We start from the raw sequence: 14,777 nt of genomic DNA on the forward strand, positions 1-14,777 counted from the left end.
TTTCTGATCCACCTCTACGCAGACAACACCATTCTGCATACTTCTGGCCCTTCTTTGGACACTGTGTTAACTAACCTCCAAACAAGCTTCAATGCCATACAACACTCCTTCCATGGCCTTCAACTGCTAGTAAATGCTAGTAAAACTAAATGCATGCTCTTCAACCAATTGTTGCCTCCGCCCGCCCGCCCGGCTAGCATCACTACTCTGGACAGTTCTGAATTAGAATATGTGGACAATTACAAATACCTAGGTGTCTGGTTAGACTGTAAACTCCCCTTCCAGACTCACATTAAGCATCTCCAATCCAAAATTAAATCTAGAATTGGCTTCCTATTTCGCAACAAAGCCTCCTTCACTCATGCTGCCAAACATACCCTTGTAAAACTGACTATCCTACCAATCCTTGACTTCTGCGATGTTATTTACAAAATAGCCTCCAATACTTATTTTCCACCCTAATTTGCAAATAAATTCATTAAAAATCCTACAATGTGATATTCTGGATTTTTTTTTCTCATTTTGTCTGTCATAGTTGAAGTGTACCTATGATGAAAATTATAGGCCTCTCTCATCTTTTTAAGTGGGAGAACTTGCACAATTGGTGGCAGACTAAATACTTTTTTGCCCCACTGTATATATATATATATATATATATTAAAACACTTAAGGGCCTTGTTCTCCTCATTGACACCAGGTGACTGCTACTGGTGTTTGGGGCCACCCCAGCTAACAACAAACTTTCCCCACACCTTTAGAGAATGTTCCCTTAAGAGTCTCACTTGGTCATTACCTGAAGTTTTCATAGGAATGTTCCAGTCATGTGCAAGGACTGTTTCCAAGAAACAATTCCCTTTAATGTCACACAGAACTTACCCAGAACGTGGTTACCATGTTCTCAGAATATTATATATTAATGTTCTAGACACCTTTAATTGGAATGTTCGCAGAACGTTCCTTTGTCCAGTTTTCTGAGTGTTAGGCGAATGTTCCATCAACGTCACACAGAACATGGTTGCCATGTTTTCAGAATATAAGATATTAATCTTCTAGACACGTTTCATGGGAACGTTGCAAGAACATTCCGGTGTCCAGTTTTCTGAGGGTTAGGAGAATATTCCATCAACGTCACACAGAACATGGTTGCCATGTTCTCAGAATACAAGATATTCAAGTTCTAGACATGTTTTAAGAACATTCCTGTGTGTCAGTCATCAAATCGAATCAAACTTTATTTGTCACATGCCCCGAATACAACAAGTGTAGACTTAACCGTGAAATGCTTACTACCAAGCCTTTAACCAACAGGGCAGTTCAAGAAGAAGAAAATATTTACCAAGTAGACTAAAATAAAAAGTAACAATAAAAAGTAACACAATAAGAATGACAATAACGAGGTTATTTACAGGGGGCACCGGTACCGAGTCAGTGTGCGGGGGTACAGGCTAGTTGAGGTAATCTGTACATGTAGGTGGGGGCGAAGTGACTATGCATAGGTAACAAACAAACAGCGAGTAGCAGCAGTGTACAAAAGGGAGGGGGGGTCAATGTAAATTGTCCTGTGGCGATTTTATGAACTGTTTAGCAGTCTTACGGCTTAGGGGTAGAAGCTGTTGAGGAGCCTTTTGGTCCTAGACTTGGCGCTCCCGTACCGCAGCAGAGAAAACAGTCTATAACTTGGGTGACTGGAGTCTTCTAACAATTTTATAGGCTTTCATCTGACACCGCCTATTATATAGGTCCTGGATGGCAGGGAGCTTGGCCCCAGTAATGTACTGGGCCGTTCGCACTAGCCTCTGTTGCACCTTACGGTCAGATGCCGAGCAGTTGCCATACCAGGCGGTGATGGAACCGGTCAGGATGCTCTCGATGGTGCAGCTGTAGAACTTTTTGAGGATCTGGGGACCCATGCCAAATCTTTTCAGTCTCCTGAGGGGGAAAAGGTCTTGTTGTGCCCTCTTCACAAATGTCTTGGTATGTTTGGACATTAATAGTTTGTCTGTTGGCAAGGATAGAAACACACAAACAGTGCTTTTCACATACAGTAATTATTATTATTTTTCAACATGTCCTCATCTGAGATTTGAACTCACAACCACTTGGTTGACAGCATTCTGGTCTTCCTGCTACGCCACCATGTAGAGCATGTGAACAATATCAGTTAATGGTGAGAGAATAGTGAGTTTGGTTTGATTTACTTATCTCAGCAATTTGTAGGGGGAATGCTGTGAACAAAATTGTTGTGAGTTTGAATCCCAAGACTTTAATTATGAACATGCACCATGTAATCATGTCTGTCAAATGTAAGTTGAAAACTTTGTGAGTGTCCCTGACCTTGCCAACAGACAAAGAACTGTGACTGGATCAGGGGTTCACCAATCAGAGCAACAGTAGCAAGGGGTGACGCTTAATTAAGCTTTATTGTGGGTGAGAACGTTTCATTGGGACCATCAAGCGACGTCCGGACAACAGATACACAGGAATGTTCTTGCAGCGTCCCCATGGAACATGTCTAGAACATGTTCGGTGTATGTTCTGTGTATGTTTGGTGTGATGTTGAGGGAATATTCTCCTCACCCTCAGAAAATTGGACACAGGAGTGTTCTTGCAATGTTCATGTGAAATATGCATAGAAAATGAGTTTCTTATACGGAGACTGGTAACCATGGTCTGCGTATGTTTGGTGCAGTGGCGACCCTTCATTCAGGGCAGGTGGGACAAAGCCTGTTTTGCATGTTATTCTGGCATTCATTTGTGTCACATATCAGTTTGCAAACAATGTAAAAAATATATAATTTTCCTTGAGTTAACCCTTTTATGCGTGAGTTCCAAACATCTCTAACGGTCGCCCCAGCGTGAGTTTTTTTATCTGCGTGATGTTAGAGTGTTCTCTCCATCCCAGAATGTGATTGTTACACAACAGTACATTTAATCCGCGCTGCCCTCAAACCAAGGCACGCAGCCTGTTTTTATTCATAGGCTATTTTCAACTTGTCAATTTCAAATGATTTTCTAACAAGTTTTTTATTTTCTAAGAACAGTTTGAATTGTGGTGTGTTCCGCCTCATTCATTCACATAAAAGTAGTCATTTTTACTTTTGCGGACCAATTAATCTCTTAGACATTTCTGACCCGGACAAAATTCCCCAAGCACTTCCCAATTTTTTGTGAAAAGCTGCATATAAACATGTTTTTTTCTTGAGTAAGGTAACTCCAAAATGCAGGTGTTCCAGTCTAGCTCAATCTTCTCTAGTTGCGCCGTGATTGGCTCAGTGTTCTGTCACTTATCTGAACATTACATCACCACAGAATCTACAGGGAGAGCTAGGCAGTTCAAGCCCCCTTGGGTGATGCCATAGATTTACAGTAGAAGTGCCCATCCAAGAAGGCTCAAGGTCATTGGCCACAGATAAAATTAGGTCAATTCACGTTATATCTAGCGTAGCTTTGACTGCACTGATCATGCCAATGCCATACTTACCAAATCTTTGCTAGTGAGCAAGATAAGCAGTCATCATCATGAATCACGTCGACAATCTAGTGGCAAATCATTTTCAATCATTCTCATATGAAGAGAAATGTACAGATAAAACATATCGGTGCTCATCGGCCATTGGACATAAACATTACACAACAAGTCGGAGATCGCAAATTTCACAATGAGTGGTTTTCGGAAGGAATCAGTGGCTAACTGCAAGTATTGCAAAGCATCGACTATTTTTGCTTCCCCTGCCTGCCATACGGTGGAGAGGGTGTGTGGTCCAAATCTGAGTTGAAGGATTTGAAACATCTGTCTGGAAGGGTCACTTTTCCAAGCTTAAAATAATAAAACGTTCACATGCAACAGAAACAGACCGGAAACGTTTGAATACAATGGCCATGCTGGCAATCCAACATGACTTCATCCAGAGAATGCCAGACTTTGACGACAAAGTTTGACCATGAGGACCGTTGCACCACCTTCCTGTTGTAGTGAGCACAGCACAACAGCGAGTCCAAAAATGTATTGTATGCTGCTGCGTAAATGATGTAACAGCAACTACATTTCGAATAACAACTACATTTGCCAAACAACTGTAGAATTTTGTAGAATAACCACAATTCCATGTGTTCCACATGTGAGCACTTGCAGCATATAGCCTATGCTACTAAGCAGACTAATAACATAATAAAATGTGAAATATGCTTATATATTTCATCTGTTTCGAAAAACATTGCACTGCTATGAAGATTTTTACTGTAGGAGCATTTCGTTTGAAGAGACAATTCTGTTGACTGCTTGGAGGGGGTGACTAAGGCGAGTATTGCCTGCGACCTCCGGAGGTGGTACTCGAAACGTGAGAATTTTGCAGCTTTAAATTAGGCATACTATGCATTGTCTAGCCGCGGGTCATTTTTCGATACCTCTCAAGAATCTATCATAGTATGAAACCTGTTTTATTTATTCTCTATTATTATCAACAAAGTAATTTATCAAAGACAAGTGTAACTAATATAATTTATTGTTCGAAGATGGAGCTTCATTCACATTGCTTCAACATCGTTTGGTTGATTTCACCATCAAGTACCTCTTAGATGTGGTTCTGAACCTGTTCAGACCGACATTTTGATGTACAAAGTGCTCTGTGAATGGCATAGGGTCCCGTGCTTTATAGTGCCAGAAAGTCCTATTTGTGGTCTCTCCGCTCCCACTCTCTTAGCAGAGCTGACTCGAAGTGTCAGGTTTCAGCCCCCACATTTGCATAGGGCGTGATGTGTCACATTTTCTTGCCAATCCAGACAAAGGAACGATTTCCTGTGCCTGTGAAAGTCACAGCTGCACTTGCATATGAAACGGGAGAGTCTAGAGCAGGGGTGGGCAAACTTTTTGACTCGCGGGCCACAATGGGTTCTAAAATTTGACAGAGGGGCCGGGCCAGGAGCATTTGGAGGGAGTGTTTGGGCCGGATATACTAAAGCATTAAATGTAGTGTGTGCAAACCTCATAGCACAGTAAGAACACTACAACCCAATTTATTAACTGTCTTTCAAATGTGAAAAATAGCCCTTATCAGTTAATAAATTTGTCTCAAGGAATATGCAAGATATGGCATTTACATACTATTTCGCAGATACCGGGATGAGGAAATGTAAATAGATTAAAATAACATACGCACTGTGATTTATCAAGATTGCGTCTGTTTTTAATAAGTTTCAATCGAAGGTGCAAAGTTAAAGAAATCAACATTTATTGAAAAATGGAATCACTTTCAACATTCAAAACATATTATTACACAACGAAATACTCAAGCTCAATAATATCTACTTGTGTTAAACTCCGCAAAATCATGGATGGATTGTCCTGACCGCGCGCTCTACAAACTCGCCACGGACGAGTTTGTCCACTCCTTATTAAACACTCGGCATTCGCTGTCCACTTTCCTTCTCTTTGGTCCGCTCATTTTCACAGAAGGGCTTAATGGTGACGTGAAACGAAGTGAAAATTAAAGTGAAATAAAGAGAAATACGCGCCACTCCAACAACGGTCAATGTGTTTTGAGTGCGCCATCTATTGGGGAAACGTGGGCATTGCAGGGAAAGGGGAAAAAAAGGAGGTTTTTACTATAATTTGGACAAGTTCGGCGGGCCGGATTAAAAAGCCTAACGGGCCGTATGTGGCCCGCGGGCCGTAGTTTGCCCATGTCTGGTCTAGAGGAAGCAACAATAGTAATTTCATCTCGCTCTGCTATTCTCAGCTGGACATGAAAAAATATATATAATAATTAATCTCTCTGGAGAAGTGAGTTGGTATGAACCAATCCAGATATGAGCATCGCCAACTGGTAGTTATATCAGACAGACTCAAAGAGACAGAGCTAGAGAGACAGAGATAGATACTGAGACATTCCGTGCAGATTTTTTTACTTGACTGAGTTCAACCAATGAAAGCTCCCCCCCCAAGTGCAATCTTTCAGCCATTTCGGGTAGGTATAATAACAGATCTGCTGTCATCTCTCTCCCCGATGAGACCTTTAATACCTGCTATTTGACTCCTGGTGAAAAGGAAACGAAAGTTTGAAAAAAATGTAAATGGATGCTCGAAAGCACTGAGAAACAATGCAGCACATATGAGACATGCTGCAAAAAGCCTCGTTTCTTAGAACCAATTTAGATACTGTTAGATAAGAACAAACGATGGTTCAATTAAAACGGCGATAGATGGTATATTAACCACATTGGAAACAATCGTGCATCTATCTTTGCGCATAGTGCATCTAATGCTGATCTAGGATCAGTTTATCCTCTTAGATGATAATAAATATGAGTATGTGGACAGGGGGGACCTGATCCTAGATTAGCACTCTGACTGAGACGCTTTATGAATACAGGCCCTGGTCATTTAGCAGTTGGTCTTTGTTTGCTGAGCTCATTGTCACAAAATATGTTGAGAGAAGACAGGATCTAGCTACAGTATCACTGAAAAGGATAATATTAGTTTAAGCTTTTTAATGGGCATTCCAACATGTCACACAAACACCAATCATATTAACATTCCATTTGGATGAATCAAAAATTAACTATGGATTCTGATTGTGTACTTCTCCTGCAACAGGTTATACAATTAAGATACATATCACTATGATACAGATGTAGTAACACAGCTACATGTACTGTATAATACAATATTTATCAGGTGAATCAATAAAGATATCAGGATAAGTGACAGTTCAGCAACACAACATAAAGAGGGAGATATCTTACCTATTGACAGCAGTAGTAAAGCTAAGGTGATGATAGAATTCAATCAAATCTACTTTGTGGAAAAACACACTAGGGTTGAATGGTGGGAACCTGGTTACCGAGATTTACAGGGATTTACTGCCCAAAACCACTCCCTTTTCCCGGGGTAAATAACTGAGAAATCGGTAAATTATAATAAATTATTTACAGTACCAGTCAAAAGGACACACCTACTCATTCAAGGGTTTTTCTTTATTTGTACTATTTTCTACATTGTAGAATAATAGTGAAGACATCAAAATTATGAAATAACACGTATGGAATCATGTAGTAACCAAAAAAGGGTTAAACAAATCAAAATAGATTTTAGATTTGACATTCTTCAAAGTAGCCACCCATTGCCTTGATGATAGCTTTGCACACTCTTGGCATTCTCTCAACCAGCTTCATGAGGTAGTCACTTGGAATGCATTTCAATTAACAGGTGTGCCTTCTTAAAAGTTAATTTGTGGAATATCTTTCCTTAATGCGTTTGAGCCAATCAGTTGTATTGTGACAAGTTATTACATTTAAAAAAATGTATTTAACCTTTATTTAACTAGGCAAGTCAGTTAAGAACAAATTCCTATTTACAATGACGGCCTACCAAAAGGCAAAAGGCCTCCTGCGGGGACGGAGGTTGGAATAAAAAATTATAATATATATAGGACAAAACACACATCAAGAGAGACAACATTACATAGAGAGCGACCTAAGACAACAACATAGCATTGCAGCAACACATGACAACACAGCATGGTAGCACACAACATGACAACAACATGGTAGCAACACAACATGGCTGTAGCACAAAACATGGTACAAACATTATTGGACACAGACAACAGCACAAAGGGTAAGAAGGTAGAGACAACAATACAACACACAAAACAGCCACAAACATCAGTAAGAGTATCCATGATTGAGTCTTTGAATGAAGATATTGAGATAAAAAACTTTCCAGTTTCAGTGTTTGTTGCAGGTAGGGGTGGTATACAGAAGATAGCCCTATTTGGTAAAAGACAAAGTCCATATTATGGCAAGAACAGATCAAATCAAATCAAAATCAAATCAAATTTTATTGGCCACATACACATGGTTAGCAAATGTTATTGCGATGGTAGTGAAATGCTTGTGCTTCTAGTTCCGGGAGTGCAGTAATATCTAACAATTCCACAACAACTACCTACTACACACAAATCTAAGTAAAGAGATGGAATAAGAATATATACATATAAATATATGGATGAGCGATGACAGAGTGGCATAGGCAAGATTCAATAGATGGTATAAAAATACAGTATAACAGTGAGCACCATAATTCATTGGACAGTGACCATTTTTTTGTTATTCTGGTTCTGTACTTTAGCACTGAGGTTGAAAGGATACAATGACAATGAGGGTGAAGTGCTGTCAGCTTTAACTGTCAGCTTTAATTTGAGGGTGTTTTTATACATATCGGATGAAGCGTTTAGAAATGACAGCACCTTTTGTACATGGCCCCCCCATTTTAAGGTACTACAAGTATTTGCTGAATTGGCTTCACAGATGTGTGTCGTTAGGCGGGTGTATTCATCTGTGTCGTTAGTGAATGCAGGAGAGCTGCTGATAAATAGTATTAATTCTAGACTTTGCTATTGCCTTTGTAGGTTGTTGTTGGGGTGTGAGAACATGAGGAAGACAGCAGTGTCGATGCAAATGAAGCTGGCCGTCATAAGGCTCAGAAATGAAAATCAATCAGGAACATTGCAAAAACCCTGGACATGTCCAAGTCAACAGTTTGGTTCATCATTAACAAGACAAAAACCCTGGACATGCCCAAGTTAACAGTTTGGTTCATCATTAACAAGAAGAAAACAACTGGTGAACTCAATTATGTCAAAAGACCCGGTAGACTGAGGAAGACCACTGTAGTGGATGACCGGAGAATACTTTCTATGGTGAAGAAAACCCCCTTAACAGCAGCCCAACAGATCAGAAACACTCTCCTGGATGCAGGTGTAGATGTGTCAAAGTCTACCATACGTAGAAGACTACACCAGCAGGACTACAGAGGTGCAAACCACTGATAAGCCTGAAGAACAGAAAGGCAGGATTACAGTTTGCTAAAAAGCACCTAAAAGAGCCCCAAGAGTTCTGGGAAAAAAGTATCGTGGACAGATGAGACAAAGATTAACATGTACCAGAGTGATGGAAAGAGGGAAAAAAAAACATGCCCATGATCCAAAGCATACCACCTCATCCGTGAAACATGGTGGAGGGGTTGTTATGGCTTGGGCCTGTATGGCTGCCAGTGGAACAGGCTCACTTGTCTTCATCGATGATGTGACTGCAGATAGAAGTAGAACAATGAATTCTGAAGTCTACAGAAATATTTTACCTGCTCAGATAAAACAAATGCCTCTAAACTCATTGGACGGCACTTCATCATGCAACAAGACAATGACCCTAAACATACTGCTAGAGCAACGAAGAGGTTTTTGATGGCCAAAAAGGGGAAAATCCTTGACTGGCCGAGTCAATCACCGGATCTGAATCCAATTGAACATGCATTTTACATGCTGAAGAGGAGACGGAAGGCAATAAGTCCCCAAAACAAGCAGGAACTGAAGATGGCTGCAGTACAGGCCAGGCAGAGCATCACCAGGGAAGATACCCAGCGTCTGGTGATGTTACAGGCCTGGCAGAGCATCACCAGGGAAGATACCCAGCGTCTGGTGATGTTACAGGCCTGGCAGAGTATCACCAGGGAAGATACCCAGCGTCTGGTGATGTTACAGGCCTGGCAGAGCATCACCAGGGAAGATACCCAGCGTCTGGTGACGTCGATGCGTCTCAGACTTCAAGCAGTAATTGCATGCAAAGGATATGCAACCAAATATTAACAATGATTACTTTATTCTACATTATGCTAAACTGTCCAATGTTTTTTGATGCCCGAAAATGGGGGGGACTATGTACAAAAGCTTCTATAATTTCTAAACGGTTCATCTGATGTATGTATGAAAATACCCTCAAATTAAAGCTGACAGTCTGCACTTCAGAACCAAAATCACAAAAAAATGGTCACTGTCCAATGAATTATGATGCTCACTGTATACATATGGGATGAGTAATGCAAGATATGTAAACATTATTAAAGTGGCATTATTAAAGTGACTGTGGCCAATCATTTCAAGTCTGTATGTAGGCAGCAGCCTCTGTGTTAGTGACGGATGTTTAACTGCCTGTTGGCCTTGAGATAAAAGCAATTTTTTGTCTCTCTGTCCTATCTTTGATGCACCTGTACTGACCTCACCTTCTGGATAGTAGCGGGGTGAACAGGCTGTGGCTCGGGTGGTTGTTGTCCTTGATGATCTTTTGGCCTTCCTGTGACAACGGGTGCTGTAGGTGTCCTGGAGAGCAGGTAGTTTGCCCCCAGTGATCCCCCAGTGAACAGGGAGTACAGGAGGGGGCTGAGCACGCACCCTTGTGGGGCCCCAGTGTTGAGGATCAGCAAAGTGGAGATGTTGTTTCCTACCTTCACCACCTGGGGGCGGGCCGTCAGTAAATGCAGGAGCCAATTGCACGGGGCTGGCAGCCTTGCGAGGGTTAATGTCTTACTCACGTCAGCCTCGGAGAAGGAGAGGGAGAGCCCGCAGTCCTTGGTAGCGGGCAGCGTCGTTGATACTGTATTATCTTCAAAGCGGGAAAAGGTGTTTAGGTTGTCTTGAAGCAAGACGTCGGTGTCCGTGACGTGGCTGGTTTTCTTTTTGTAGTCCGTGATTTCCTGTAGACCCTGCCACATACCCTGCCACATAAGTAAAGAGAAACGACAGTCCATCGTTACTTTAAGACATGAAGGTCAGTCAATCCGGAAAATGTCAAGACACATCTCCACATCAACTGTTCTGAAGAGACAGCGTGAATCAGGCCTTCATTGTCGAATTGCTGAAAAGAAACCACTACTAAAGAACACCAAGAAGAAGAAGAGACTTGCTTGGGCCAAGTCACACAATCAATTTGTTTAACACTTTTTTGGTTACTATATGATTCCATATGTGTTATTTCATAGTTATGTCTTCACTATTATTCTACAATGTAGAAAATAGTAAAGAAAAACCCTTGAATGAGTTGGTGTATCTAAAGTTTTGACTGGTACTGTAAATGAACAGCATGGAGTGAAATAGAATTGTTAAATTACTGTATATGCGATGTCTAAATCTGGCTTCTCTACGGCCTCTGCATGATTAATCAACGCTCAGGGTAGGGACATACTGTACCGCCCATCTCAGTATGGAGCGTAGTTCACAATGTATGTAGACCTAACATCTATCTCATCATGGTAACTTTTTTTATTTTGACAGGTAGGTCTACATTTCAAAACTCTTCTTCACACCGTTTTCACCATTTATTTTTTAATCTGTACTTTGTCTTTCACTTATTTTCTTTGGTGCGAGTAAACAAAACCTAAAAAAAAAGCAATGTCATGGTTTAAACGATGTGTGTAATTCAAGTCCATATAACACAGTATAATACAGTACAGTAATACAGTTCAAACTCAAAAAGATTAGCTTCTGAAACTAGTTTCATTTATTTACCTAAGAGAGCATTTAGCTAGCTACATCTATGGGCTTTTATGGTTTTCTGTCGTGCGTAAGGTGCAGTAGCCTGTATGTATTGGATAATGGCACAATCATTTAGGCTTTTTGGACTTGGGCGTTTTAAATGTTGTTTATGTAGGGTTCATAACATGTATTTAATACATGACTCATCAGGCTCAGGTAGCATTAGGTTTGAATTTTCATGTTGATCAAAGCTATAATCAAATCCAGACATACTGTATTTATATGCTTTATAATGCTTTTGAAATACCGGGTTACCCGGTAGAAAAGGGATTTACTCTCGGGATTGAAGATTTGGAAAACATCAGGAAAATATTCAACCCTAAAACACACACAAACATACACACATCACACACCCCCTCACTCTGATTTGCTACAGTGCTGGGTGTCCAAGGTGACCAATCCAACTAGTTCCACTAAGGGACACACATTTTAAAAAAGAGCTCCACCTCAGGGTTCGATCTCAGTCAATCCAAACAGAACCCAAAGAAAGCCTGAATCTCTAGATGCCTGGCAGCAGCTCGCTCAGCAGCACCTCCCTCTCCCCCAGCAGCACATCTCTCTTCAGACTGGTTCCCTTGTTCACCACCTTCATCTTCATGGCCAGGCTCTTGACCTGGGCGGCCGGCACCGCGTCAAAGAAGAAGTCCTCGTTGAACATGGGGTTCCTGCTGTTATTGATGATGGTGCTCCTCTGCTTCTGCTGCTTGCCCGGGTTCAGGTACAGAGACACGCAGCAGTTGATGCTCTTCACGTCCGTCTCTTTCTCGTACAGGTCCTCGGCGGCGAGCACTCGGACCCTCAGCCGGGCCGCCTCGGCATCATAGTGAGTGCTGAGCCTAAGCGTGCCACCTTTGTTGAGGTTGACCGAGTGCTCACGCTGGAGGAGGTCTGAACTCGCCCCCCCGGAGCCGGTCCCCTTGCGTCCGCGGAAGGTAGGGGAGGGAGGGCAGCGCAGGCGGCGGCGCTGCAGGCTGGGGCTGGTGTCGGGTGAGCTGCACTCGTCTGTGGACAGGGATCTGTGGCGTGCCAGGGTATGCTTGGCACGAGACACCTGAGAAGGAGAAAAAATCTGTGAAGGGAAGGGATGATTATATAATATATCATATAGGGCCATATACACGAAATTCTGAGCTAAATGTATTTTAAAAACATGTAATTAAAGTGATCATCAGTGTTAACATCCTTACTGTTTACCTTGGCCTGCGTCTCCTGTGTGATGGATCGGAGGAGGGAGGCGGAGCGGGTGAGGAGGGGGGAGGTAATGGGGGAGGACTCGGCCGAAGAGCACGTGTCGCTCTCACCCCCGCTGAAGTAGCGGTAGGGGTTGGGGACGGAGGGGGTCAGGTGGTCCCCCCCGCGCGTGTGTCTCTGGGAGCCCGGGGAGGTGTGGGGGCTGCTGGGGTCTCTGTGGAAGATGGACTCCTTGCGGTGGCTGTGGGGGCTCTCCACCAGTGTGGAGAACCCATACGAAGTCTGGGCCTTGTAAGTCAGGGACACGTCTGTCTGGGACTGTGGCTCTGCATTGGTTTTGGGGTCTCCCCCCTCCCCTACCCCGCTCCCCGGATCGTCGGTGCTCTCAATCTGGATGATGTGGCGGTTAGCGGCCCTCAAAAGGCTGCGGGTGTCCCCGGCAAGACGAGAGAGCAGGCGCGGGCTGCGGGGGTTCAGGTTGCAGCTGCCCTGGGTCTGGCTGCAGATGGTGTGCTCGGAGGCGTAGGGGCGCAGGGTGGAGCGGGGCTGGGGCTCCGGCGTGAGGGACTCTGCCTCTGGGGGGCAGCAGATGAGTTTGTGGGGGATGAAGAAGTCGGGGATCTTACCGGGGGTGATGATGTTGGTGTGGACGGAGACGGGGTCTCTCTGGTTCTGCTGCTTGTCCCCCGCCAAAGCAGAGTGACCACCATGAGAACCACGGAACTTCTCCAGTAGCCACATGCTTCCCCCCAGAGCCTGAAGTTAGCTAGCTGCAGACACAGAAGGACAAAACGTGATGATGTCATACAGTCACAGGTAGGTAGGAAATGACATCCCCTTGTGTCAACATGTAATTCATCTGTGCGTACAGAAAGACAAGAGTGGGAGTCAGTTCATAAAGGCAAATGTGGAAAAGTGGGTGGGTCTCAATAGTATGAACCCAGCAAACAGGGTAAGTCGAAAACGACATCAGGCAACGTTCTCATTACGTCCATTTAAGGGTTTCGGAGAGACCTTATCCCATTGTCGTTCTGAGAACATTCTAGGAGCCGTAAAACATGCATTAACCTCGGGACCATAAGACAATGTTCAGTACAGGTCACGGTTTGGTCTCAGTATAACGCTATATAGTAATAAAGCATTTTGATGTCCATTAGGTAACATTACGAATAGGTTCCTATTTGGTTCTGTTAGGACGTTATCCCTGGGACATTCAATGACCACAATGGGACGTTTCATGCTAGTCAAGGGGACGTCGCGTAATGGTCCAAAGGGAACGTTCCCTGGGGGACTTTTGTGTAGCTCCCTGTAAAAGTTACCAGGACTTCACTGAGGACCATGTCAAGACTTTTTTAGGACGTTCTCAGGACTTTCATTTTACTAGTCATTGGGACGTCGTATGATGGTCCTCTGGGAACATTCTCTGGGGAACATTCTTTTTAAGCTAAGTGGGATGCTTTTCAGCTGAAATAGTGTAAAAAAATTATAATCAATAACCACGTTTCCATCCAACCATTTCATGCGGGTGAATTACCTGACGCATGCAAAAAAGTCAAGACCGGGCTCATGGAAACATGAAATGTCGGTACAATTTTATAAACGCAAACAGACAATTTGTTCGTTCGACATGGTGGGATCTTTTTGTGTCTATAACATTAATTATGAGAGAAATGGCGGTGGAAACTCCTTTATGCGCAAATATTTACATAATAATCATCATATCGAAGTTAACTTGAAGTCAAGTGATGATATGTTGTGTGGTCTTCCCACTACGACTCGGGAAAGCATGCACTTTATTAGGCTACAGATAAGTTAGGAACTTCACAGGGTGGTGAATGTGCAAGGTGACGAGCTTGAAGCTCCTTTCCAATAAATATCTAGGATCTTATTCTGATGATCGATGCTTGGCTGCCGTTTGACAATTACAAATAATTCCGCTCTTGTCCATAATGATCTCATAATATAGGTAGCCTACCCGCACTGTATCTGCGAGCTGTTGGCTAAAGCGCATATGCCAAGACCCGAGTGGGCACATTTGCTATATAAACGCAACAGTTTGTGACAAAACCATCAGTAGCGTTGAAAACGTGATAGAAACCAAATAAACTATTTTTCATTCGGTACATGGGAATTTAACACAAAAGTTATTTTTATGTGCACTACATCATCCCGCACAGCCTTTTATCGGCAAAAAGTCCGTTTGATGGAAGAAACATCTGT

The 14,777-nt window shown here is 42.8% G+C and overlaps 1 protein-coding gene across 1 annotated transcript; it reads right to left on the reverse strand.

The window, feature by feature from the left end:
* Window positions 1-11,865: 11,865 nt before the first annotated feature.
* LOC120020589 (C2 calcium-dependent domain-containing protein 4C-like) lies at window positions 11,866-13,298 on the reverse strand. Its single transcript, XM_038964292.1, has 2 exons — window positions 12,561-13,298; window positions 11,866-12,417 (listed from the first exon to the last, which is right to left on the reverse strand). The coding sequence occupies exons 1-2, from the start codon at window positions 13,296-13,298 to the stop codon at window positions 11,866-11,868; spliced, it is 1,290 nt and encodes a 429-aa protein (XP_038820220.1).
* Window positions 13,299-14,777: the final 1,479 nt, after the last annotated feature.

Source organism: Salvelinus namaycush, chromosome 25 (assembly GCF_016432855.1).
Source record: "Salvelinus namaycush isolate Seneca chromosome 25, SaNama_1.0, whole genome shotgun sequence".
NCBI lineage: Eukaryota > Metazoa > Chordata > Actinopteri > Salmoniformes > Salmonidae > Salvelinus > Salvelinus namaycush.

Excerpts from the sequence above, each read along its gene's own strand:
- LOC120020589 (XM_038964292.1), bottom strand. The coding sequence starts at position 13,298 with ATGTGGCTACTGGAGAAGTTCCGTGGTTCTCATGGTGGTCACTCTGCT. Across the intron at positions 12,418-12,560 it reads CACAGGAGACGCAGGCCAAG|GTGTCTCGTGCCAAGCATAC; the intron begins GTAAACAGTAAG and ends TCTCCTTCTCAG.